This window comes from Schistocerca nitens, chromosome 5, assembly GCF_023898315.1.
Source record: "Schistocerca nitens isolate TAMUIC-IGC-003100 chromosome 5, iqSchNite1.1, whole genome shotgun sequence".
NCBI classification, from domain to species: domain Eukaryota; kingdom Metazoa; phylum Arthropoda; class Insecta; order Orthoptera; family Acrididae; genus Schistocerca; species Schistocerca nitens.
This window is the reverse complement of record NC_064618.1, coordinates 710055844-710080132: the sequence shown is the minus strand read 5'-3', so window position 1 is coordinate 710080132 and position 24289 is coordinate 710055844. Positions and strand designations below refer to the sequence as shown.

The 24289-nt window shown below is 37.1% G+C and overlaps 1 protein-coding gene across 9 annotated transcripts in view; it reads right to left on the bottom strand.

Annotated features, from left to right (window-relative positions):
• The window catches only part of LOC126260868 (MAGUK p55 subfamily member 7), a 266432-nt gene that overhangs the window by 87155 nt on the left and 154988 nt on the right, over nt 1-24289 (bottom strand). For 3 of the 9 annotated variants that reach the window (XM_049958291.1, XM_049958292.1, XM_049958293.1), the window contains one exon: nt 6455-6793. In XM_049958291.1, coding sequence (XP_049814248.1) covers nt 6455-6793 — 339 coding nt within the window. The remainder of the gene's footprint in view (nt 1-6454; nt 6794-24289) is intronic. The other 6 variants (XM_049958294.1, XM_049958295.1, XM_049958296.1 and 3 more) reach the window with 4 other exon arrangements.

Here is a 24289-nt window from a genome sequence, read left to right as displayed (position 1 = left end):
AAATGATTTTAAGCTAGATCTAAAACTTGATCTACTACCTGCCAGACACTTTATGTTGCTGGGCAAATGATCAAAGATTTTTGTTGCTGAATAATGTACTCCTTTTTGAGCAACTGACAGCTTCAATAAAGGATAGTAAAGGTAATTTTTCCCTCTAGTGTTGTATGTATGAAAATCACTGTTCTTCGCAAATTGAGATGGATTATTTATAACGAATTTCATTAGCAAATATATGTACTTTGATGGTGCAGTTAAAATACCTAACTCCTTCAATAGGTGCCTACATGACATCCTTGGGTGAACACCACCAATTATTCTATATTGTAATAGGCTCATAGGACATTGCAAAGCTACAAAAAACAATAAACAATATGAAAGATTGGTGTGTCAAACATGTCTTTGAAATAAATGTGGCAAAAATACAAATGATGGTGTTCAGAAATGGAGGTGTGATCTTCATATCAGACTTCAAGTACCTAGGGGTCACGATACAAACAAGTGCAAAATGTTCCACAAAATATGTATTACAGAATGCAATGTAAGCAACAATAGCTATCCACGAAATAAAATGCATTAGAACCCTCTGCCAAGAGACAGCAGTGGTATTATTCAGAGCCAAAATCTCACCACTACTGATGTAAGGCACAGAAATCATCAGACCAAATCTCACAGTGAAAAATCTAATGACACTAGAATGAGTAACATTGATTTATATGAAGAAAGTGATCGAAGGGCCCAAGACAACACAATCCAGACCCCTATACCTGCTGGTGAGGGAATCCTCCTTCCTCATTGAAGACCTAGGACAGACCTGATGCTACCTAACGCCAGTGCTTTGAAAAGTCTACTAAATGCAATGAAGGAAAAAAGGGAAGACATAGCTCCAGAATTTTAAAGCAGAGGCATCATGTCTGACTGAATGTAGACAATGACATGTTCACCAGAATGGCACTCCACAGTTTCCACCACCTTATTTGCAAGAACACATCAAATCATAAGTTAAACGCAAAGTGTGAGTGTAAACCATGTCACTGAATATGCAAACATTACTATACTGAACTCTGTGCCAAAAGGACATGGTCAATAAGTGACTATGAAAACTACAATCTGTAAAATTTCTAATTTCGTGTATTATTATAATTGTACTCTGAACTTTTACAGCTATTTGGCTGCCATAAACATATTATTAATAATGCCAAGAGAAAGCATGAAGATGAAGAAATGGATCAGGATGAAGACTATGCATCAGTAATGTCCTGAAGCACATTTTAATATGACTCAAATCTTAGTTTGCAATTTCCCAATTTGTCTTTTCAGACTTTTGGTACAAATATCTCCTTAAGTTTACAAAGCATTGCACTAAGGTTTTTCTGTACCTTGCAGTTTTCTGTACCTATCTACTAGACCTAAACTTTATTGCAGATTTGACTTAATTATACAGAAATAAAATTTCTAATTAGTAAAAATATTCTAAAAATTAAAGTATATGAAGATGTATTTTTTTTTTTTTTTTTTTTTTTTTTTTTTTTTTTTTGTGGTTAATACAGTTAATGTGCCGATATAACAGGTCTAACAACTCAGCCAACTCGTCATATACATTTGGTAATAACTTTGTCTCCTTCACCTGTGTATTATTGTATTAAATGGTACCTGAATTTGAAGCAACGAGTTAGAAAATCTTAAATGTAACTTTTTAATTTTTTTTTTTTTTTTGAAGATCAATACATCCTAAGATGTTCAAAATACTTGCAAATTGTTTAGAAGTATTCTGCATTAACTGTGATAAACTACAAATCTCTAAAACATGTACAAAAGAAATAGTGCATGAAAGAAATAGTGCTAATTTTCTCAAAATAAGTACTCTGTGTCCCTAAAGAGTCTTTTGGGGTAGCTGTTGCCTATCTTCAAGTGTCTGCCAGTTCAGGTTTTCCATGATGTAAAACAAAGTTGTGACCAGAGATGGACATTATTCAAATAAATGTCTATCTCTGTAATTATTCAAATAAATAGATCATTTCAAAATTTTATTATTATTATTTATTGAGACTTTTCTCAAAAAAGAGGTTTCTCTCCAACATAGTAATGCATTCAGATGATCCTATTTGCATGGAGGTCCCCAGCTTCGATGTAAAAACCACTGTCCATTACAGGTTCTAAAATTTTTCCATTTATTATAAATGGAAAGATTTTACAGCCTGTAATGGACAATGTTTTAATGTTTTCTTTTGAAAAAGATACCAAGGCTAAGGACCCATGTACAAACATGACTATCTGAGAGTATTGTTATACTGGAGAGAAATTTCTTAAAACTGTTTATTTGCTATTGGCCCATTTTGACTGTATAGTCATTAGACTACAGTCATAATATAAGTCATAATGACTATTTAGTTGGAATAAGTAAACAGTAAATAAACGTAAAAATTTTATAGCCTACAATGGACAATGTTTTCTTGTCAAAAATACACTCATAACTTACTACAATGAGTATTCTACAAGTATTCAGACACTATCTCTTCAAGATGTTCATCCAGATATTTCAGTCTTTTGTATCATTTTCTTCTTCAACAAATCTTTTCATGGCCACTGGTACATTTTGAAGCCAGGTAGCCATCGGTATCCTCTTCCTCTTCTTCTTCTTCCTTTAATTTCCCACTCCCCTATCAGTTTTGGTATTCCTGTTTCCTCCATTCCTCTTATAAGTCTGTACCACTGTAAATTTCCATGATCCATCACAAAACATATTCTTTCTTTCACTTCCTTTATCACACCAATTTACTTTACATGGCCTTTCCTGGAAATTCTTGCTCATCTTCTTCAGAAATCCATCTCTCTATCGTCTTCATCTTGTATATATGTCTCTGATTAGTTGTCCAGCTCTCTGTTCCCATACAAGACCATATTCTCTAACATTGACTTGAATATGAGTCTTTTAGCTCTATTCCTTACATTCCTGCATCCCAATGACGTTACTTCCACTACTACTTCTTTCATTATAATTATTTGTCATTTATTGTTCATGACTTAAACCAGCAGAAAAATGCTCTTTTTAGAGCACAAAAAATGTGAATATGTTTCTGTATTTAAAAGGCTCTGACTGAAAAGTGGGGTATCTGTTCCTGGTTCTACTTTCCTTAGCACCTTTGAAAAATTTCCTAAAAGTTTTGGCATGCAAAGTCACACTTTTTTTTAACATGGAACTCGTCTCAAACTCCCACAAGCTCCCCAAACTGTAAGTCACCCACACTCTCTTGTACATCACTGTAAACCGCTCATGCCGACCAACTTCCAGTTGCCCTTTCTCACTCACTCATTCATCCCAACTCAGTTCCATTATGTATTTGTGTCTTTTTGCCATTGTTATCTGTGGTTCCCTTTGTTCTGTCCCATGACTACAATCTCATCTCACTGTCACTGTCTGTCTTGCTCTCTCTTACTGTTAATAACTCATTCCTTCCTTCTTGCTGCTGCTGTCTCTTCTCACCATCACTATCTCTCTCTTCCTTGTTGTCACTGTCAGTCTTTCAATTTCACTGGCTCTCAGGCACTTTCACTTTCTCCTTCTCTTTATTCTTACTGAAATAATGCAAAACTAACTTTACATCTCAAAACCGATTTTACATGCAAAGCAATTTAGATTTCGCCTCATAACAGATTTTAGGTGCAGAAATACGGTAACACTGAACCCATATATCTTGGAAGCAGATAAAGATATCACAAAAATTTTCATGGCTGTTCGAGACTGGGATCATAGGAATATATCATAAAAATTTCAGAAATTTGCTGTGCATAGCCATCTTGGAATCCTTGGCTGGTTTTGGTCCACCGGTGGAATTGTGGGTTTTCTGAGGAACTGCCGATGAACTAATGGTGCCTCTATAAGTCTCACCAAGCCCACAGTAGAGCACATCAAAGACAAAAAGAAGCAAATGATTTGCTTGATTTGTCTGAGCAGGAGGAAGTGTGTAATTTCCATACTTTGGCCCTCTCCTGTAGGGTAGTGACACTTATGACAATCCTTCTCTTGCATATACAAAAGGTCCCTGCCTTATCATCACCAACAGAACGCAAGGTATGAGCACTAGAAAATCCCCTTTTTATGTGCAAAATTTTGGAATATGTTAGGTATGCATGAGATAGCCCGCATACTGATAACAAATAACACCATATACCATTGCATTTTCTTTGTTTGTTCCTCGAACAGAACTGTGTCATATATAATCAGTGTTTCTTCCTGTAGCTCAGTACAGGTTTAGTTTAATGAATCATTTATTAAAGTCTTGTAAAGTAATGTGCCTTGGTGACACAGTTGGTAATTTCTAGAGTACAAAACCAAGGATCAAGGATTTGATTTCCTGTTAGTGCTATGATTTTTTCTATCGCTTATCACTTCTTTCACCTTTAACAACGGGGGGGGGGAAGAAAAAAAAAAGCAACTGAAGCTACAGCACACTTCAGTAAACATATTAAACTACATCTACCCCTAAAACAGACTCATATATTGGTTCATAGGTCAGAGGAAGGCTAGGGCATGTCACCTTCAATAAACCAATGCACTGCAATGTTCAAACCAATCTTCAAGTTGAGCAAAGCTTTACAGCATAACAAATGTAACATAAAAGTACTTCATGAGCAAATGACCTCTGCACTTACACCACCGACACAGCCCAATTCAAGTGATTCTACATATGCCAGTAATTCCTCCTCTTCATCCCCCCAGCAATGCAGAGTGTGGAAGCACTCTGTATAATTAGGTCAATGATGAGACAGCAGCCTTAAGTCTTAAATCTGCAATACATTTCTCAACTGTACCAAGACTGATATGGGTGTCTCGCAGATATAATCACGCAATTCTCTTGTGTTTCTACTGTCAGAAAATTAGTGAAGAAAGTAAGTTCTGTCAATGGCAATGACTAACATCAACAGACTTTAAATATAAAGTGTCCTAAAATGGCATTAGCCGAAGTACATCACGAAATTAAACAAAAGTGTTATGTTTTGCAGATTGCTGCTGGATGTCCAAAGTTGCCACAAATAGTTGCAAGTGTTTTAAGGCCACCTCTGAGTAAAATTTCATTATCGGATCTGGTATATGCATATGCAGTGACATAGAGCTTTGGGGTTTGAAAATTTCAAAAGAGACGCTGAGTTTGAATATACAAAAAGAGCCCAAAAAAGGTGAAGAATAGGGTTGATGAGTTTCAAATGACTGCATGACAGAACAGGAAAATTTACATTTCGGTTCTGACTTAGATTCTGGAGGTGAGACTGACATGGTATCACAACATCCAAGTTATTCATCAAAAACTGGAGTGGAATTGACAATTTCTCAATTTTTGCTGAAGATCATGATCTTAAATAAAGGCAATTTTCAGGAGATATAACACACCTTACCCTCTTTCACATGTGTAGAACATATTTCATTTTAATCAATCTCAATGGAAAATCTTCCAAAATTAAATTAATGTTCTAATGAGATGTTTGGAAAAAAAGTTTTGAAAACAAAACATTAAAAATTACATTTTCTTTATAAATGACAAAGAACTGGAGCAATCAATGCATTTAGATTCCAAATTTATTATTCATAGCCCTTTTTTGCTCACACATGACAAATAAACATTTTTATTCATAAAAATCAACTTTACTCATCATTCGTGAATAACAAATAATAATTTTAATGTGTATGTGTTGTGTTTCATTTGAATAAATTTTGTCCAACTCTCCCAGGGACTATTTGAGCTGCCCTTCTTTGTATAAATTCAAATTCCTCTGGTAGCAAATTTCACATGGGTCCCACGCATTAGAGTAATATTCTAACCACACTTATTTGTAGAATTACTGCATTTTCCCAGTATCCTACCAATGAACCAATGTGATCACACTGTTTCATATCCTCACAAATGCTTACACCACAGTGTTTGTACGAACTGGCTGATTCCAACTGTGACCCATTGATACAGTATGAGAGGTAGTCATAAAGTTTTGATTTTATTCAGTTTTTCAATCTTTTGGATTTTGTCATTTACAACGAGGTACCACTGTAATCTTATGAATGATAGAAAATTTGGACTGTGGCATGGGGAATTCAATATGCACCATGACTGCAGACAAGTAACTGATCGTGAAAATTTTTTTTTTTAAGGATGTAGTTAAAACTTCATGACTACCCTTCATAATCACAAGATACTACTTTTCTGCATTTTGTGATGTACAAAATTTTACATTTCTGAACATTTACTGCTAATCTTTAGGTTAATCTGAAATCTTGTTCATCATGATATACCAAATTATGAGCAGGTAAACTATTTTTGTGTGAATTCTACATCTGTTTTTTAACAGACAATGTCATGTATTTCAGTTTCATTTTCTAAAATGTCATATTTGTGCAAAACAGCAAGACAAACTAATACCCACTATCTGGCATGGATGAGTCCAAAGAGAAATTCATTATACTTACAAGGAATGGGCGTCTTGTATTTATCAGGATCAGTTGCTATGAGCCGGCGTTTGAGCTCATTGCGCCCAACACCTGGAGGTCCAATCAAGACCAGAGGCCTCTGCAGTCCTGGACGTGGGTACAGTTTGGCCACTTCCTCGTAGGTTGCTATCTCCTCGCGGTCAAAGTCATCATTCTCTGCTGTGTCATACATAATCTTTTTAGTTTTGGGTTTAGAGGCACAGCGAGGGGACTTTGGGGACTGGCATCCTGGTAGGACTGAAACAGAGCACAGACCTACAGGGAAGTTAGTGGGAAGCAAATGTAAGCCTAATGTCCAGACACCATTATCTTCTCCTCCTGAAACCGATAAAAATAAAAATGAAAATTAACGAAACAAAACTGGCTAGTTATTACCAAAGCAAAAACAAAAAAAGCACATGCAAAACATTAAGAACACAAGTCATAAATACTGGACATCTGAACTGAAGAAAAGTTTACAACTTTACAACAAATGAGAGTGCTCCACTGCTGTATAAGAAAACACTATTTGTAGCAGTTCTTGTGCATCAAATGGAGACCTCACACTCCCATTCACTGCCTTTTTGACATTTAATGTAAATAATAATTGTAAGAGAGAAGTGCATAGGGATTTTGAAAAATTACTGTAATTTTATAAAGAATTAAACATAAAGTTATTTTTTGTTTTATTATGCAAGAGCTTCAACATCTGGAACAGTTGTGTGAGAAAACTACATTGTCAGTAACCATACATATACTGACATAAAACAAACATACACAAATAAAACAAAAGCAAAGATCCATTACCACAGAAAAACTAAAATAGTTCTGGCGCCTGTTCTGTGCTTTACTTTTCTTTTAATGAAACATTCATTTGTTGATTGTGCATGAAAACTTGTAAAAGACGAGGATGAGGGAGGAGTATGGGAGCTCGATGACAGGTGTGCAAAAGATATGGTATGTATTCCTCAAATGCCTGCAGTAAACACAGTCAGAGTGTGAACTTTAATCTGCACTGACATAAACTGAGTGGCCAAGAGTATACTGGCATCCCATGGAAAAAACTCTGTGTGATGCAGGTGATGCTTCTGAAGGTATGCAAGTGAAGGCGCCAGAGTGAACTAATGAGTTCAAATTGTGTGCAGTTGTAAGGGTCCATAAATTTGTGAATTTTGTGGGATAAATTTCATTAGTTGAAGCCTCTACATCCACTGCCAGCGATGTTACTATGAAATTAAAACATCAGCAATCATTGATCCGATATCGCTAAGAAATTATTTGACAGTGACTGCTGAGCCTTAATGCGCAGTGTTCATTGCAATTGTCACACATCCTCGTCACCTATTACACAGGACTTCCACTGCAGCTTAGATACAGAGTTGAGTTGAAAAGAAGATGCCGAGAGAGAATGAGGCTAAAGTTTTCAAGTTCATGTGATAGCCAAATTTACTGATCACAATAATAATGGCATACCATTATTAAAATGGTGTGTGGAGTAAAGTGTTAGTTACATGATATGGCATTTGATTGCACACGTGTGGACCTGACAAGAGGTCTGGCAAATTGTATTTCTCAGTATGTTTGTGGTGACAAATTTAGTAGTAATGGCGAAAGGATATTATACATGTCATTAGTTTCATTACTATCATCTGTGGAAGAAAAAGCAATAGGTGCCCAGAGACTTCAGATCACACATCATGCCCATATTGCTAATGCCTCAATGCAAATTTTCACTCAACATCCATCCCCTATACAGTTGCTAACAACAGTCTCTGAAGAGCCTGTACTAGCAGGTCATCCTATGACATTTCTTGCAAATTAAAACTAAGTTCTGAAGACCCATGTCACTGCCATTTCCTAGCAAAGTTCAACTGAAATACTTGAACATGCTTAAAGTTTCAATTAACTAGTGTTTATTTCTTTCTTTTTATTCTCTGTACACACTCCCCTGAAGATTATAGTGGAGAATGGTGTGCCTGCTGCTGAAATACAGCATTCAGAGTAAATTCATTCTTCGCCAAAGGAGGCACAGAGTGGTCAGAATGGAGTAGACTTATTGTTCAGAATTTGTCTAAATGTGTACATGTTGAAACCTCCTGAGCACAGGTATTTTATTTGCTGCAATTTTTCTTATTTTCAGTCAACAGAATTACAGGTCAAAACATCTTTTAGCTTAATTCTTTCATTCACCAGAAGTTGTCATTGCAAAACGTTTTTGAATGCATTGAAAATGGAACATATGTATTTTGTTGTGTATTTTCTGGAAGCTGGGAGTCTGCCAATGTGAGTCACAGAGCACAATGACCCAACCTGCAGGATTCTAGTTTTGCGTTACACATAAAGCTTTCAGAGCATCTCCGATAGAAAAGGTGAGCATTTATACATTGAAAGTGGTAGATAATGGAAATATTATGGGTATAATTAAAATTGTACAGGCAGGTTTGTACCAATGGTGCTTTGTTATGAATATTGTCTGTATCTTCTTTGCACTTTGTTATGGCAACTTTAGGAGGAGTGAAGACCAAGGGAGTAAATGCTACCAGATAACCTAGAATGGGCTCTGTAAGACAACAGTGGAGGGATACCACCTCTTAGAAATGTCCTGTCATAAATGTAACGATGTTTCCTCCACTTTATACTCATTCAGTGTTGGTAATCCTGATGATCAAGGATCGCAATGTATTCATGCATTCCACGCCAAAACTATAGTGTCAGCCCCAAAACATCATTCCACGGATGTCAGGACAGCACGAAAATATGGCAGTCACTAGATATAAATTCCCTCTGATGGGTATGAGACACAAGTGACCGGTTTTTTCGGAAAGCAGGAGTGATCACTGTCTCATGGAAAGCATTTCACCCACCAGTGATGTCCTATCCTGCCATATTTTGTGTGTTTTAAAGGAATTCTAAGCTAAGAGGGTTTCCTTACATCACACAACTTGAAAGCTGTAAATTACGATGAAGACCTTAATACAGGCTGGATTAGAGAAGACTTTTAAAAATTATTTTGTCACGGAAAATCACAGGCCTGACTGATGTAGAATGCTATAGGACATGATTTAACAACACTCTGATTTTAAGTGTGAGCAATCGTGCCTGTTCAGGCTGCTCTGTGTGAGCAGAGCAACTGTGGTGTGGTGGAGAATGAGTGGAATGTGTTTGCATCATATGTTCATGACAATACTGTGGAAGTGCCAACTGCGAAATAGGGGACTGTCAATTATGAAAGCAATGACATCTAATAGCAGCAATGGCAACTCGGCAATGTGAAACCCTGAGAATTTTCTGCATTTCAATCTGCAGTGCAAGGAATCTTGTCCTTTTACACAAAAAGAGGGGTTCATAAAATGCTTAGGGTATCATAAGACAATGAATACTTACAGGAAGTTCAATTTGCAAAGGCACTTAATGTCTTACCATGGCAAATAATATGGAAACATAACATTTTAAGGACTTGAGCATGTAACAAGAAATTTTAAAACTTAAGAGGACGCTCTCTGAAGAGGTGTGGGAAGAGACAGAAAAATCAAGTGAGTGTGGTGCCTTTCAAGTGATCTAGAAAAGTGCAATAATTTTAGCAATGTCCTTCACAGACAGTGATTCAATAAAAGAATACTTAGTAGTTCCTGCTGAATACTTATCTGCCTTCAAGTAGAACAATTTTGCATGGTGCCATTATCAAACTTGACAAGATGCTAAAAGTGGCAACTCATCCTAAATAATGAAAAGTGTAGGTCATCTGCATAAGCACTAAAAGAAATCTGTTAAATTTCAGTTACATGATAAATCACATAAATCTTAAGGCTGTCAGTTCACCAAAACACCTAGGAATAACAATTATGAACAACTTAAATTTGAAATGATAATGTGATGGTTAAGCTGAACCAAAGTCTGTGTTGTATTGGTAGAAAACTTAGAAGATGCGACACTAAAGAGACTGCCTATACTACGCTTGTCTGTCCTCTGTTGGAGTACTGCTGCGTAGTATGAAATCCTTACCAGATAGGACATTGAAAGGCAGCTCATTTTGTATTATCGAAAACACGGGAGAGGGTGTCATGGATATGATACGCAATGTGGGGAGGCAATAATTAAAAGAAAGACATCTTTTGTTGCAGTGGCATATTTTCAAGAAGTTTGAATGTCCAACTTTCTCCTCCAGATCCAAAAATATTTCATTGCCATCCACCTACATAGGAAAAAATTATCATTTTAATAACATAAGGGAAATCAGAGCTAACATAGAAAGATACAAGAGCTCATTTCTTCCACATGCTGTTTGAGATTGGAACGACAGAGAAATAGAGTGAAAGTTGTTTGTTGAACCCTCTGCCTGCCACTTAAATGTTAATTTCACAGTAGTCATGTAACAATGTTATGAGAAGGAAAGCTGATATTCACCATATAGTGGAGATGCTGAGTCACAGATAGGTACAACAATAAGACTCTCACAATTAAAGCTTTTGGCCATTAAGGCCTTCGCCAATGAGACACACACACACACACACACACACACACACACACACACACACACACTCACGCAAATGCAACTCACACACACAACTGCAATCTCAGGCAACTTAAACCAGTGGTTTCAGTTGTCTAAGACTGCAGTTGTGTGTGTGTGTGTGTGTGTGTGTGTGTGTGTTGTTGTTGTTGTTGTTGTTGTTGACGAAGGTCTTAATGGCAGGAAGCTTTAATTGTGAGAGTCTTTTTGTTGTGCCTATCCGCAACTCAGCATCTCAACTATATGGTGAGTAGCAGCTTTCCTTCTCACAATATTGTTACATTCCATCCTGGATTTTCCATTGTTTGACAGTAGTCACATAGATTTGGATGCAGACAAGCATATGTCCAAGACAGGTCATGGTAGACAGGTTTCAGAGCCAGTCTGCAAAATTTTTGTAAGTTTACCCTTTGGCGATCTATGAAAATGTAGGTATTGCAAGCACACAGCTGTATATGACATTCTTAGCAGCATTGAAGGAAGAGTGGAAATTGTAGATTTGTCATGGGTTTATTATTTGGAGCACCAGCCATTTTGGAAAATAAATCAGGATTCGTTGCACAACTCAATGAGAAAGTGAAGAAGGTTTGAGTACCCAATTTGTACAATGGGAAAGTGAAAAAGTTCTGAGAGTTCAATCTGTGCTGATCTGCAGTTTGAAGTAATGCAATGCAACACGCAATTTAAAGACAATTTACATTTCACCAAGTGTTTCCTTCACAATCAGTTTCCTCATTTACACAAGTCTCCACATGGCTCCACACTCTATCACCTGTGAAGATGCTTGCAGATCTGTGCAGTGTGCAAACCGTGTGCTTGCTGGGCACATTTGCTGTGAGGCCCTGGTATAGAGTAACCTCAACAGCTATGTCTACAATGCTTATGATAAACTAGAGGAAGCATATCCACACTCTCTTCATGAGAGATGCAAGGTCACACCATTGTCATTTGTCAGACTTAATCTTAACAATTTGTAGGAATGCCTGGAACATACACCAATGTGTAACTCCAATAGTACTGACTGTAATACGTATCAACTCACACTGCACAGGATACATAAAAAGAATTACACCGGTATGGTGCAACTTCTATGCAGTTAACACAGAATAAACACAAAATTTATTGACAAACAGTGAATATCAACAAGCAGATCATGAACAAATTAATGACAATAGGACATACTGCTTTGGCATCTTTTAAAAGAAAGAAACCACAAATGCTGATTGGTTTGAACCAAAGCACGGTGGAAAGTAGAATCAATGATACAAACACTAGGGAAATTGCATAGAATAAAATGTATGGCTTGGTTACAAATGAACCCTTGCACCAGTATGGAGATGTTTTCGGAGCCATTAGGAATAAGGAGACAGCTTGGCAGTATGACAATAACTTCTGGTGAATTTGAGCAAAAGTTCACAGGACACTACAACATATGGAGAACACCATTCAAAATTACAAGGAAACAGAGAAGGTCACTCGTCCCACTGCCTATGTGTACTCTATGGCTTCTACTGGGAAGAGGGTTGAGTTTAAAGGAATTGGTAAAATAATTATTCTGTGTGCTAACAGGGGACTGTAAAAGGAGGACAAACTATGAATATATGGAACAATCAATACATACAGCAAATATAAGAAATTAAAGTTACTGTTTGTCAGTGGAGCACAAACGGGCATTGATAAACAAAACAGCCTTGAGAGAAATAACCATAAAAATTTGCAAGAGTAGCAAAGGACAATGTGAATATGGATCCAAACAAAATTACAGTACACATAAACTGGAGCTTGTGAAAATGATATGAATTTCATACTGTTCATGACCAACTTGAATTTTCTTACTTTCCTACATTTCTGCAAGTTTTTCAGTTTTAATCTGCATTTCATAACCATTACATTAGGGCCATAGTCTACATCCACCCCAGGAAATGTTTTGCAGTTTCAAATCTGGATCTGAAATCTCTGTCTTACCATTATGCAATCTATTTAAAACCTACTCAAATAACTTGTGGGTGATGTCATAAACAACCAGTACTATTTCGACAGGGGCCCACCCCATCACTTTCAAGACAACACTGCAGCAAGTATATACTGTGCACGTGAATGTAAATAAAAATAAAAAAAAGTTTGCAGAGCAAGTCTGGAAACACCACACACACACACACACACACACACACACACACACACACACACACTGTAATACTAGTGCCAACACACAACCAAAATTTACCAACACCAGAATATATCAGTGGTGAAAACTACAAAACAGTGGATGAGGTACATTAACTCTGTCCCTATTTTCCTTGGCAAGGGAGAAAGCAGGATTCTAGGCATAATTTAAGCAGAAACCTTTATCTTTATTTACATGGCTACTTGCTAATTTAATCTCAACTGATTACTTAATAACACTATCCCAATAGCTGGAAGTGTGTACCAGAAGCTCCATGTTGTTATATTCTACAAGATGAAAGGTGCGAAGGCAATGTTCTGCAATAGCTGATTTGCTTGGCTGTTGTAAGTGTGTGTGTGAAGTTTATGCTCTGTATACTGGTCCTCCACAGTGCCGACAGCCTGACCATTAAATGACATGTCACAACTGCAAGGAATACAATATACACCTGCCTTATGCAACCCTCAGCTATCTAAAAGGACCCTAATCTTTGGTGGTGGTCAGAAAACACGATTCACATCATATTTCCACAAAATATGACCAGTCTTGTTGGAAATGCTCCCTGACGAAGGCACAAAGGCTGTATATCTCAGTGCCAACACGTTATTACCATTACTAACCCAATGCACAGAAGGTCGACAGTGCACTGCACTTCTCATCTGTCTTTCATCACATCCACACCAATGGAAGGTGACCTCAAGGTGGGTTAACTCAGCCAACGAACTCTCAGAGTCCGAAATGACATGGGTCCTATGAACCAAAGCACAAAGTAACCCTTCATGCTAAGCCCTGTGGTGGCAATTATCAGCAAGTAGATACAAGTCAGTGTGAGTAGGCTTCCTATAAACAATATGTCCCAAAGTACCATCAAAATTTCTCCTCATAGAAACATTAAGGAAGGAAGGTAGTCATTCTTTACCACATCCAATGTGGATTAAAGTCAGGTTTTGTTCAAGGCTTGTTTCTTGAAGTTGTCTAGAAAAAAATTTGCAATAATAGGTAACAACAGCTTTCAATTGCAACTCGATCTGTCTGCTCATGGTACTGGTTATTGAATAAAAAGTAAGTGGAAGTCAAAACATGTTGAAATAGTTTCATTAACTCAACACATGGTAGGTTAGCTCCAATCTTACTGACAATCAGGTGAAGCTTTGCTACTTCAACATATCATGTAGCAAAACATCTTGCTACTCTCTTGAGCCCATTAGTTGACCAGTGTGAGCATCACATTATGAACTTGCCAGATTCCTTACGTCAATTAGAAATACATTGTATGAAAGTGTTCAGCATTCAATACTGATCAATAAACTATATTGCTCGGCAAGGGCTGTAGTTTTCAATGTACCCTTGTCTGACCAATATAGTTTATTGATCAGTATCAAATGCTGAACACTTTCATAAATGTTCACGTTTGTAGTGAACACTTCCATGCAATGTTCATGTTTGTCAGTGCATTTTGAGTTCTCAAGTTCGCTCATTGACCCTTTGTGAGGTATCTTTACAAAAGACAAAATGCATGTGGTAGGATCTTTTTTAATGTTATGTTGATGAAATTTTGAATTTGGGTTATTCATGAAATGCATTTGAATACTATAATATTCTACAAAGTTTTTATGTGGTCTCTCTCTTCACTTGTGTTCCTCTGTCCGATTTGTTATGTTTAATAGAGGTTAGGTTTGGTGTCGAATTAATGAACCTATTTTGACATGTGTTGACTTCCATTTACCTTTTATTCAATGACAGCACTTTGAGCAGATACATAGACTTGCAATGGGAAGCCCGTTTTCACCTATTATTGCACATTTGTTTATGGAAGACTTTGAGAAATGTACCTTGCAGTTGGCAGTTTTGAAACATGTCCCCCCCCCCCCTCCAGATATGTAGATGATATTTTTGTTGTTTGGCTTCATGGAAGTGGGAACTTGAATGATTTTTTTAGATCACCTGAAATCAATCCATCCAAATATACATTTCATGATGGAGATGGCAAAGGATGGCTGCCTTCCCTTCCTTGATGTGTTGGTTAGAAGGAAGGTTGATGGTATATTGGGAACGCTGTTTAAAGTAAGCCTACCCACACTGATGTATCTGCACTGGACTGGCTGACCAACACTTCAGATCTCATGAAGAAGTCACAAGTTGGGTCAATTTGTGGATCGCTTCAAAAGTTGAACAATTTTTTCGATGTGGGATTCATACACTACCTGAAAGATGGGAGAAAGTAGTGGCCAGCGATGGAAAATACTTTGAAAGATATATGTGTAACCAATTTGTTTCATTAAAGCCTCAAGTGTTGGGGAAAAAACGACGGAAGCAAAGTTGTACACCTTGTAGTAAAGATGAGCTCAATAAAGATCAGTTTGGGTTATAGAGAAAAGTAAATACAGTAAATCTGAATTTATGGCATTTTTATACTTGGAAAAATACAGAGGAATGTTGAAAATTAGGCGGACTGATAAGGTAAGGATTGAGGAGGTTCTCCACAGAAATGGCAAGGAAAGGAACATTTAGGAAACACTGACAAGAAGAAGGGACAAGATGATAGGACATCTGTTAAGGCATCAGGGGATAACTACAATGGTACTAGAGGCAGCTGTAAAGGGTAAAAACTGTAGAGGAAGACAGAGATTGGAGTACATCCAGCAAATAAATGAGGATATTGGGTGCAACTGCTACTCTGAGATGAAAAGGTTGGTACAGGAGAGGAATTCACGGTGGACTGCATCAATATATCTGGAGAAAGCATTTGGAAAGGGAACTAAAGTTCAGGGTGAATAAATAAAAACTTTAATGTTTTCTGATGACACTGCAATTCTGTCACAGATGGCAAAGTATCTGGGAGGTCAGCTGAATGGAATGGCTAATGGGTAGTGTCTTGATAAGAAGTTATAAAATGAACAAGATATAGAATGCAAAATACATAAAGGCTTTTCAGGGACTAATACAAATCGCAAAACTTGTTCATCCTTAAATTATTCACTGAAACAACATGTTTCAAGGTAGAAGCCACATCTTCAGGCTACAATGGCATTACAAAAAATATTCAACAAAAGTGCACATAGATATTAAATGTATTATGTACAGTATTGGCTAGTATAGAACAACTTCAATGTCTACATGTACTTTTGTTAAATGTTTTTGTATTGCCATTGAAGTGTGTGAAGATGAGGTTTTGTACTTCGAAACATGTTGCTTCATTATGCAGGGCGTATGAAAAAGAATCATCCAATTTTAAAAAATCATAACTATTATGCTATTTGAGATATGTGTGTGAACAATGTACTGCTGGAAAGAGCAAACTCTCGAGTTTTACATGGTTCCTGCTAGGTATCAGCAGTGTGTGCCCACTTCAGTTCTCGTACAAATGGTGTCAGGACAACAGAAAGCATTCAGTGTTCCACATTTTGTGCATTGCAGGTCAATAATGACAGTTCAGCATGACTCTCGTACCAGATATGTGGATCCTCCTACAGCAAAGAGTATTAGATGATGGCATTAACAAATCCAAGAAACAAGTTGTTTGTGTAAAGACAAATCACTGGGCCATCCCTGAGTGTCCATTTTTCTTGCAGAGAACACTGTTACAGGAAGCACATATCTCAATATGCTCGAGGACTTTCTTTTCCTACAGTTGGAGATTGCTTCGAATGACTTCATTTACTAACAGGAGGGGGCACCGCCACAATGGCACCTGGAAGTGCGGAAATTTTTAAATCAAAAGTATTACTGAATGACGGATTGGTTGCACCAAATGATTCACCCTTACATTCCTGGCCTCCGAGTTCACCGGACCTGACTGTATGTGATTATTTCTTGTGGAGGTTTATAAAAGACTCTGTTTATGTGCCTCCGTTACCAACAACAATGAATAAACAAAGACATCAAATAACAGGAGCTGTGGAAGCTGTAACTCAAGACACGCTCGCTCCAATGTGGGAACAATCTGAATACTGCACGAACATACGCCATGCATGTCAAGGGGGGCATACTGAACTCATATGACAAGGTATGAAAAAAAACTTTTTGAGTTTCCCCACTCATTATATGTATATGTTTATTAGTTTCAGAAATACAGATGTTCCAATTTTGATAATTCTTTTTTGATATACCCTGAATAAATTCAGTAGTCAATAAATTTTGTGACTGGTATCAGTCTCTGAAAAGTATTTTCATATTTTTAAACAGTTAATTAACAGCCAATACAGCTTTAATCTCAATAATAGAAAGTAGCTGAATTAAATAAGGCAGTGCTCAAGAAATTAGTTTACAAAATGAGACACTAAAAGTAATGGATACGTTTTGCTATCTGGGCAGCAAAATAACTAACAATGGAAAAATTAGAGAGGCTACATAATACAGACTGGCAATAGAGGCTACATAACACAGACTGGCAATAACAAGAAACACATTTCTGAAAAAGATAAGTGTGTAAATATCAAATTTAAATTTAATTTTTGATGCATTTTTCTGGTATTATTTGTCTGGAGTGTACGCTTGTATAGAAGTGAAAAGCGAGTGATAAACAGTTCAAGCACAAAGAGAACAGAAGATTTTGACATGATATCCTATAGAAGAATGTTGTTCATTATCTGGGTAGATCAGATAATTAATGTAGAGGAACTGAGTCAAATCTGGGAGAAGAGAAATTCTGCAGAAATTCTTCTTGCTGTTCTATTGTTTGGGATAAACAATAGATGATGTTCTCACAATGCAAATTAAACACATCACTATTCACAATCTCTTCACTGGGAATATGCTTAATTCACATTGTACACACAAAAAATGTGTTTTAAATCTTCTCCACATGACTTAACACTTCTAAAGGTTCATCCTGATGCACTGTGCCCTTTTCAGTGACATACTGGAAAAAAAAACCTGTTTACCTTTTTGTTAGTGTTCTATCCTTAAACCAATGCCCTTCAAAAATTATGTTCTAATTTACTTTACTGCCACACACACATTATACATAATATTGCAGGTAACTGGAAAGGTTTTAAGTAGCAAATGAGTAACAAAGCTTTTATCTTGGTCAAAGGTGTGAAGGTGATTGGTCAACAGTTATTATGATACAGGAGTATACTGCCTGATGCTGTAACTATACTAGGAATCTCACATTTTATGTAAAAAGCTCAGTGGTGAAGCTGCACAGCTGGAAAACATTTTCAGCATGGCTGGTTGGCATTCATGGATGGACGGAAAGTTGATTGTGCTCTACTGACAGGACAACTGTACACATGTTGCTAGCTAGGCCTCCCATGCAGTGTGCTGCTGCTTACACATCAAGTACAGCTCTCTAGTGCCAGCGTTCACACACTGGTTGCACTTCAAAAAAAGACATATTCGTAACTTGTGCTAATTCTTCTGAATATTTTCAGATTTGGAGGCAAAACAAGGTTCTAGAGACCTCATTACTGTCCCACACATGTGAAAGAATTCCACCATTCTGCAACTAGAAAAAAACCCTTAACAAATGAGTCATTATTTTTTTGAAAAATATAAATAAGGAGCACTGTATGATGCTGTTTGCAACAGACTCCTCCACATGCACCCGCACTTCATAAGTCAACTGACTGTGAATGCCTAATGCCTCTTGAGTGTCTCTTTATTAATAAAGAATGATGAGTGTAGTCCACAATGTAACAGACTGACCTGGAATGTAGAAATAAAGCCAAGTTTCATGTTTTTCAATGACTACTCCTTGTTAACTTTGCATTTCCAAACTTTTCCCTCTTTGTTAATAAAGAATGATGAGTGTAGTCCATAATGTAACAGACTGACCTAGAATGTAGAAATAAAGCCAAGTTTCATATTTTCCATGGTATGTTTTTCAATGACTACTCCTTGTTGTTAAATGTGCATTTCCAAACTTTTCCCTGGTATTCACTTTTTGTTCATGGGGGCTTCCTTCCTTAGTCGTTAAGACAGTCTGATTGTGATGTTTGTTCAATTCTATTGCTTTTGAGAATTCATGCAAGCACTGTTTTATGACGAATGTTTTACATTAATGTTGTTCCTTTGTTTTTCTATAATAGGACAGAGTTCATTCATCTGGGTTCCCCATTATTATTTCAGTTCTGTTCCATGATTATAGTCACTAATTAAATACTGTACAAAATATGGCTCTCACAGGAGGTGTGATTCCATTTCTGCATGTTCTGCAACCTCATGAATGTCACATATGGTCATGAGAGGATAGTAGCTGTCTTTCTGCTATATATCATTTTCATATTTTGTGAGAAAAAAACAATGATCCAGGCTACATGCTATGTTGAATATTTTTAATAAGTTTAATTTTTACTGTTTCAGCTTATCAGGTTACATTCCATTCAGAAGGCTGTTGCACGCAGTGACTGTTATATTGACTTGTAACTAGTAGATTTCAGCTATCAGTCGTCCTTTTTAATTTTTTAATTTTTATTGGCAGATCTAGATTTCAGCTAGAAACTAGCCATTCTCAATGCACTATCACTTTTGATTAATGCATGTAATGTCTGTTGGTCGGGCTTCATCCACAGTTCATTGAATACTCAATTAACTGTGGATGAAGCCCGACCAACAGGCATTACATGCATTGATCAAAAATGATAGTGCATTGAGAATAGCTTGTTTCAGCTTAGTTAGGCTCATATTCATGGAAAGATTTTTAGTTGTGAACTTCAATCAACTGCTTTTTCTCAGTGTGAGTTACAATACTGAAGTTTACATGTATTCAGAATAGGAATGTCATCATGACTTTATCCATTGATTTTTTGCACTGTGTTTTAAACGTTTTGTTGATCTGCACTTAGAATGAGTGCTTAATAGGGGATTTACATATAGCTTTTAAAGGCCCTGAGAGCCCACTGACTTACATCAATGCTGTGGGATTTTGATACATTGTTTTTTATTACCTGTATGAAATTTGTTAACCAATATATACTGTCCAAACTTAATTATATAACAAAGATTGTTTCCAACAAATTGTTTTCTTAATAATTGTATTTGTGCTCCTGAGGCATCAAGTTCAGACATTCTGTATTGAGTGTTGCAGATAACTGTCTATTCCTGTTGCTCGTCCCTCAGCTGCTGTGGGTGATGGAACATTTCGGTTCCACCCACACAAGCCCCTTTTGGAAGGTGCAGAGATGTGCAGGTTGCCCAGCCAGTCAAAATTATTATCTGGAATTTTTCATTAAGACATATTCTTGCATTGTTCAAGTATTATTCATTGTGGCCCACAGGATAAGTAGGATTGCTGCTTCAGCAGTGGTTGTTTGTTCTGACAATCTGGCCCCTGCTCACTGGGTATAAGTAACAGTGACTTTTGGGGAGGAATCATACATTGACTGCTGGCTGCCAGTGAACAGTGTCAGCTCCAAGCCATAAGCTGTCTCTGGCACCACTATCCAGCTAACTTGAACATATTTCCTTGCTAACTCCTTAAATCCAAAAGCCCAACTTACATTTCTGACATTACCATTTCTTGGCCCCAAATCTCTTGGCCTGGTGGCATTGTAAACAAAACCTGGGCATGCCAAATCAGTATCTCATGTCAGGAATAAACTTCCTTTAGGTTCTTACAAAATTGGGTATTATGATTTAACACCCCCTAAAGATGTCCACATCTTGATTATTCCGATCAGGCTCATTCCGCACCTGAACAAATCCTGAGGCATCAACAATTTGTCAATTTGATGATGCAGGACAGTGGCAGAGTAAAAACTGTTGAGACAGACAATGCCTTGACTACAGCAAGCAGGTTCAAATGGCTGTAGACTGTAGAACTAATGCAGGGATGAAGGGGCTTGCACAGGATACACTAGTGTGGAGAATTGCATCAAATCAGTCTTTGAACTGAGCAACAACAATGAATACTGGAAAGCACAATACCTTGCTTTCAATGGATAGATGCAGTTTTCATTACATCTTACAGAAGACATCAGCTTTGATATTTAATATGAAAGTAGTGTTTTTACATTTTTTCTTTGGTATGAGTGTATGTGGGCCATTTGATAGGTTGCAATTTATTCTCATTTGAGAGATGATGTACTGAAGATTCACTGTCCATCACTGTGTAGTTGAGAAACTCACCTCCTTTTTCTTTATACTGCATAATAAATATGTGGTGTGGCTAACTCGTTCGTTCATGACTTCAGTCAGGATTCCAAATGTGCTTGGTTTCCAATAATCCAGTGCATCTACAACTGTTCCACATATCCCTTTTGTTGAGAGCTCTGATCCTCTTTCACATAATTCTTTAACTGTTAAATAGTTGGTAACTTGAATCTCTTCTTCGATCTTTTGGATGATTTCAACAGTTACTGCAGCAGGTGTTTTGAAACTGAGCATTGTGGTTTTGTGCACTGTGGCTCCCAGGGGCACTGTGGCATTACGGTATAAGTGTTGCGATGGTTTCATAACAAAAATAATTAAATGAGTCAGCTGCCAAACAACTGGCAAGTGTAGCTTTGTCACACAACACTATTAATTACTGATGCTCAATATGACTGATGACATAACAATCAGTCAAATCTCAAAGGTAATGGTGATTTTGCTATTCAGTTGCATGAACCTACAAACTATGAAAATGTTACACATCTGATTTGTTACGTGTGTTTTATACATGACGGCATATTTCATGAAGATATTCTTTTCTTCAAGAAAAAACTCTTGGAATGAAAGCAACAGATTTCTTTGAAATACTACACTCCTTTATGGAAGAAAACAACATTAATTGAGAAAACTGTGTACGCATATGTACAGATGGAGGATGTAGTATGGCTGACTTTTAAGTTGGACTGCAAGCCCTAATCCGTAAAGAGGCTCCTCATGCTTTTTTAACACAATGTATTATTGACTAAGAAGCAGTAGCATCAAAAAGCATGTCTTTTCCTTCACGAGGTTTTTCAATCGGTGATCCAAGTGATAAACTTAAAAGTTGGCCACTTAAGTCAAGATGTTTTCAACAAATGTGGTGGGAGTGTCTTGAAAAGGTTGTATGAACACAGAAATGAACTTGAATCTTACGTTGTTCAAAAGAAACATTTGAGTTCTGAGGAGTTTGTAGACAGTGACTTTGCTTTGAAGCTGGTGTGTTCTGTGACACATTTAAAAAAACTCATTTCATTGAATGTACCCCCTCAAAGTAATGACACCAACTTTCTGCAACTATTACACAAAATTTCATCCTCCAGAAGGAAACTACTATTGTGGAAGAACAAGTTGAATGATGAAGCTACACATTACTTTTTCCCTACTCTTCTTATGGTTTTAGAATGGTTCAAATGGCTCTGAGCACTATGGGACTCAACTGCTGTGGTCATAAGTCCCCTAGAACTTAGAACTACTTAAACCTAACTAACCTAAGGACAGCACACAACACCCAGCCATCACGAGGCAGAGAAAATCCCTGACCCCGCCGGGAATCGAACCCGGGAACCCGGGCGTGGGAAGCGAGAACGCTACCGCACGACCACGAGATGCGGGCTTATGGTTTTAGAAGACAAGACTTTCAGTTGAGTGAAGAATTGAACTCTGTGTTTGTGGATCATTTAACAGAACTTTGTGATTATGTTCTGAAGTACTTTTCAGAACAAGTAAATCAACACAACTGGATAAAAGATCTTTTCAGTACAGAACTTCCATCAACAATTATCACTGAAGAACAAGAAATTTATTGATAATTTTTCAGACTCCACATGGAAATTGAAGTTTGTTTCTGAACCACTGCTTGAGTTTTAGAGCTTGGTGAGGCAGGAGTATCTGAAAACAGGAAACAAGACCCTACATAGTTTGATACCTTTTGCAACACCCAACCCATGTGAGGTACATTTGTTAGCATTGGCAGTCATCAATACATAATATAGATCACGAATGAATGTGCAGAAAGGGGTGCAAGTCATAATTTCCAATCTTGTGCCGAGATTTCAACAGCTGATGATGAAGAGGAAAGTTCATTCTTCACACAGGTTTCATTGCAAGGATAAGCAATAATAAGATTAAAAGTTGATTAATATGAGTTAGGTCAACACTCACAAAAGAAATAACTAATCTTATTAACTTTCTTCAAAACTTAAGATTTTTTTACATCACACCAATATGGATGTGAAAAAGGCCCTATGGGTGTTTACCTTGAGGACAAGGGAGCCCTGGGCCCACAAAGTTTGAAAATCGCTGTACCACATATGACTTACTCATGTGGTTCACTGTCTGATGCAGGCATTGTAGGAATGACACTTTGGCAGTTTGTGTATCAGTTGCCTAGACATAATTGTTCCATGTAGGTGATTGTGATGAGTGACTTCACAGTGTGGTGTCGTGCTTGTGTAGCAGTAGCAGTAGTAGTAGTAGTAGTAGTAGTAAGTAGTAGTAGTAGCAGCAGCAGCAGCAGCAGCAGCAGCAGCAGCAGCTACTGTTGTTTATTATTATTATTATTATTATTATGTGAACAATGATGGTGGTGATGATGAGAGAAGAGAGAATGATCAATGTGCTGACACACAGCTTCCTCTCGAATAGTACCGAAGAGGGCACAGAACATAACATTCCCCTGTGATGAACAGATCACTGTTAACAGTGTCAAATGCCCTCACAAAATAAGTTTCTATAACTTATTTCAGTAGGAAGATTTCCTCTCTTGAAATACACAACATTATTCAGACACATTTTGCCTGTTAGTAACATTTTGTTGTAAGCAGCAATAATTTAGAAAAAGAAGACATGAAGTCTGAGTAAGAGGAAACAATCGTTTTTGGGACTTGCAAATATTTATATTATTACAGGGTGTATACGTGGACATGGAAAAAAAATTCCCAAATTTTTCCTGGATTTCCCGGTTAAAAATACACTTTCTCCCAGATGAAAACACACTTATTCCATGTTATTAAGTGACAGTATATTTTCCCTCAGAACTGTAAAACTTATGAATACTTTGAATGGTTATGTTTTTATACAAAGACATAGAATTTTCCGGCACTTTAGAAAACGAAACTCAGGGAAGAAAACTCCTTTTGGAAAGATTTTTGATGTGTAGGAACATATATGCTGCATATTTTCATATTACGAAAGTATAAATTCGAATTCCACCAAACACCGCATGTTACTTCTCGAACCATTGTTAATCGAGATTGCGATGAGCTTTTGCAAGCCAATCATAGCTCATGTCACGTGATCCTGCCAGTGG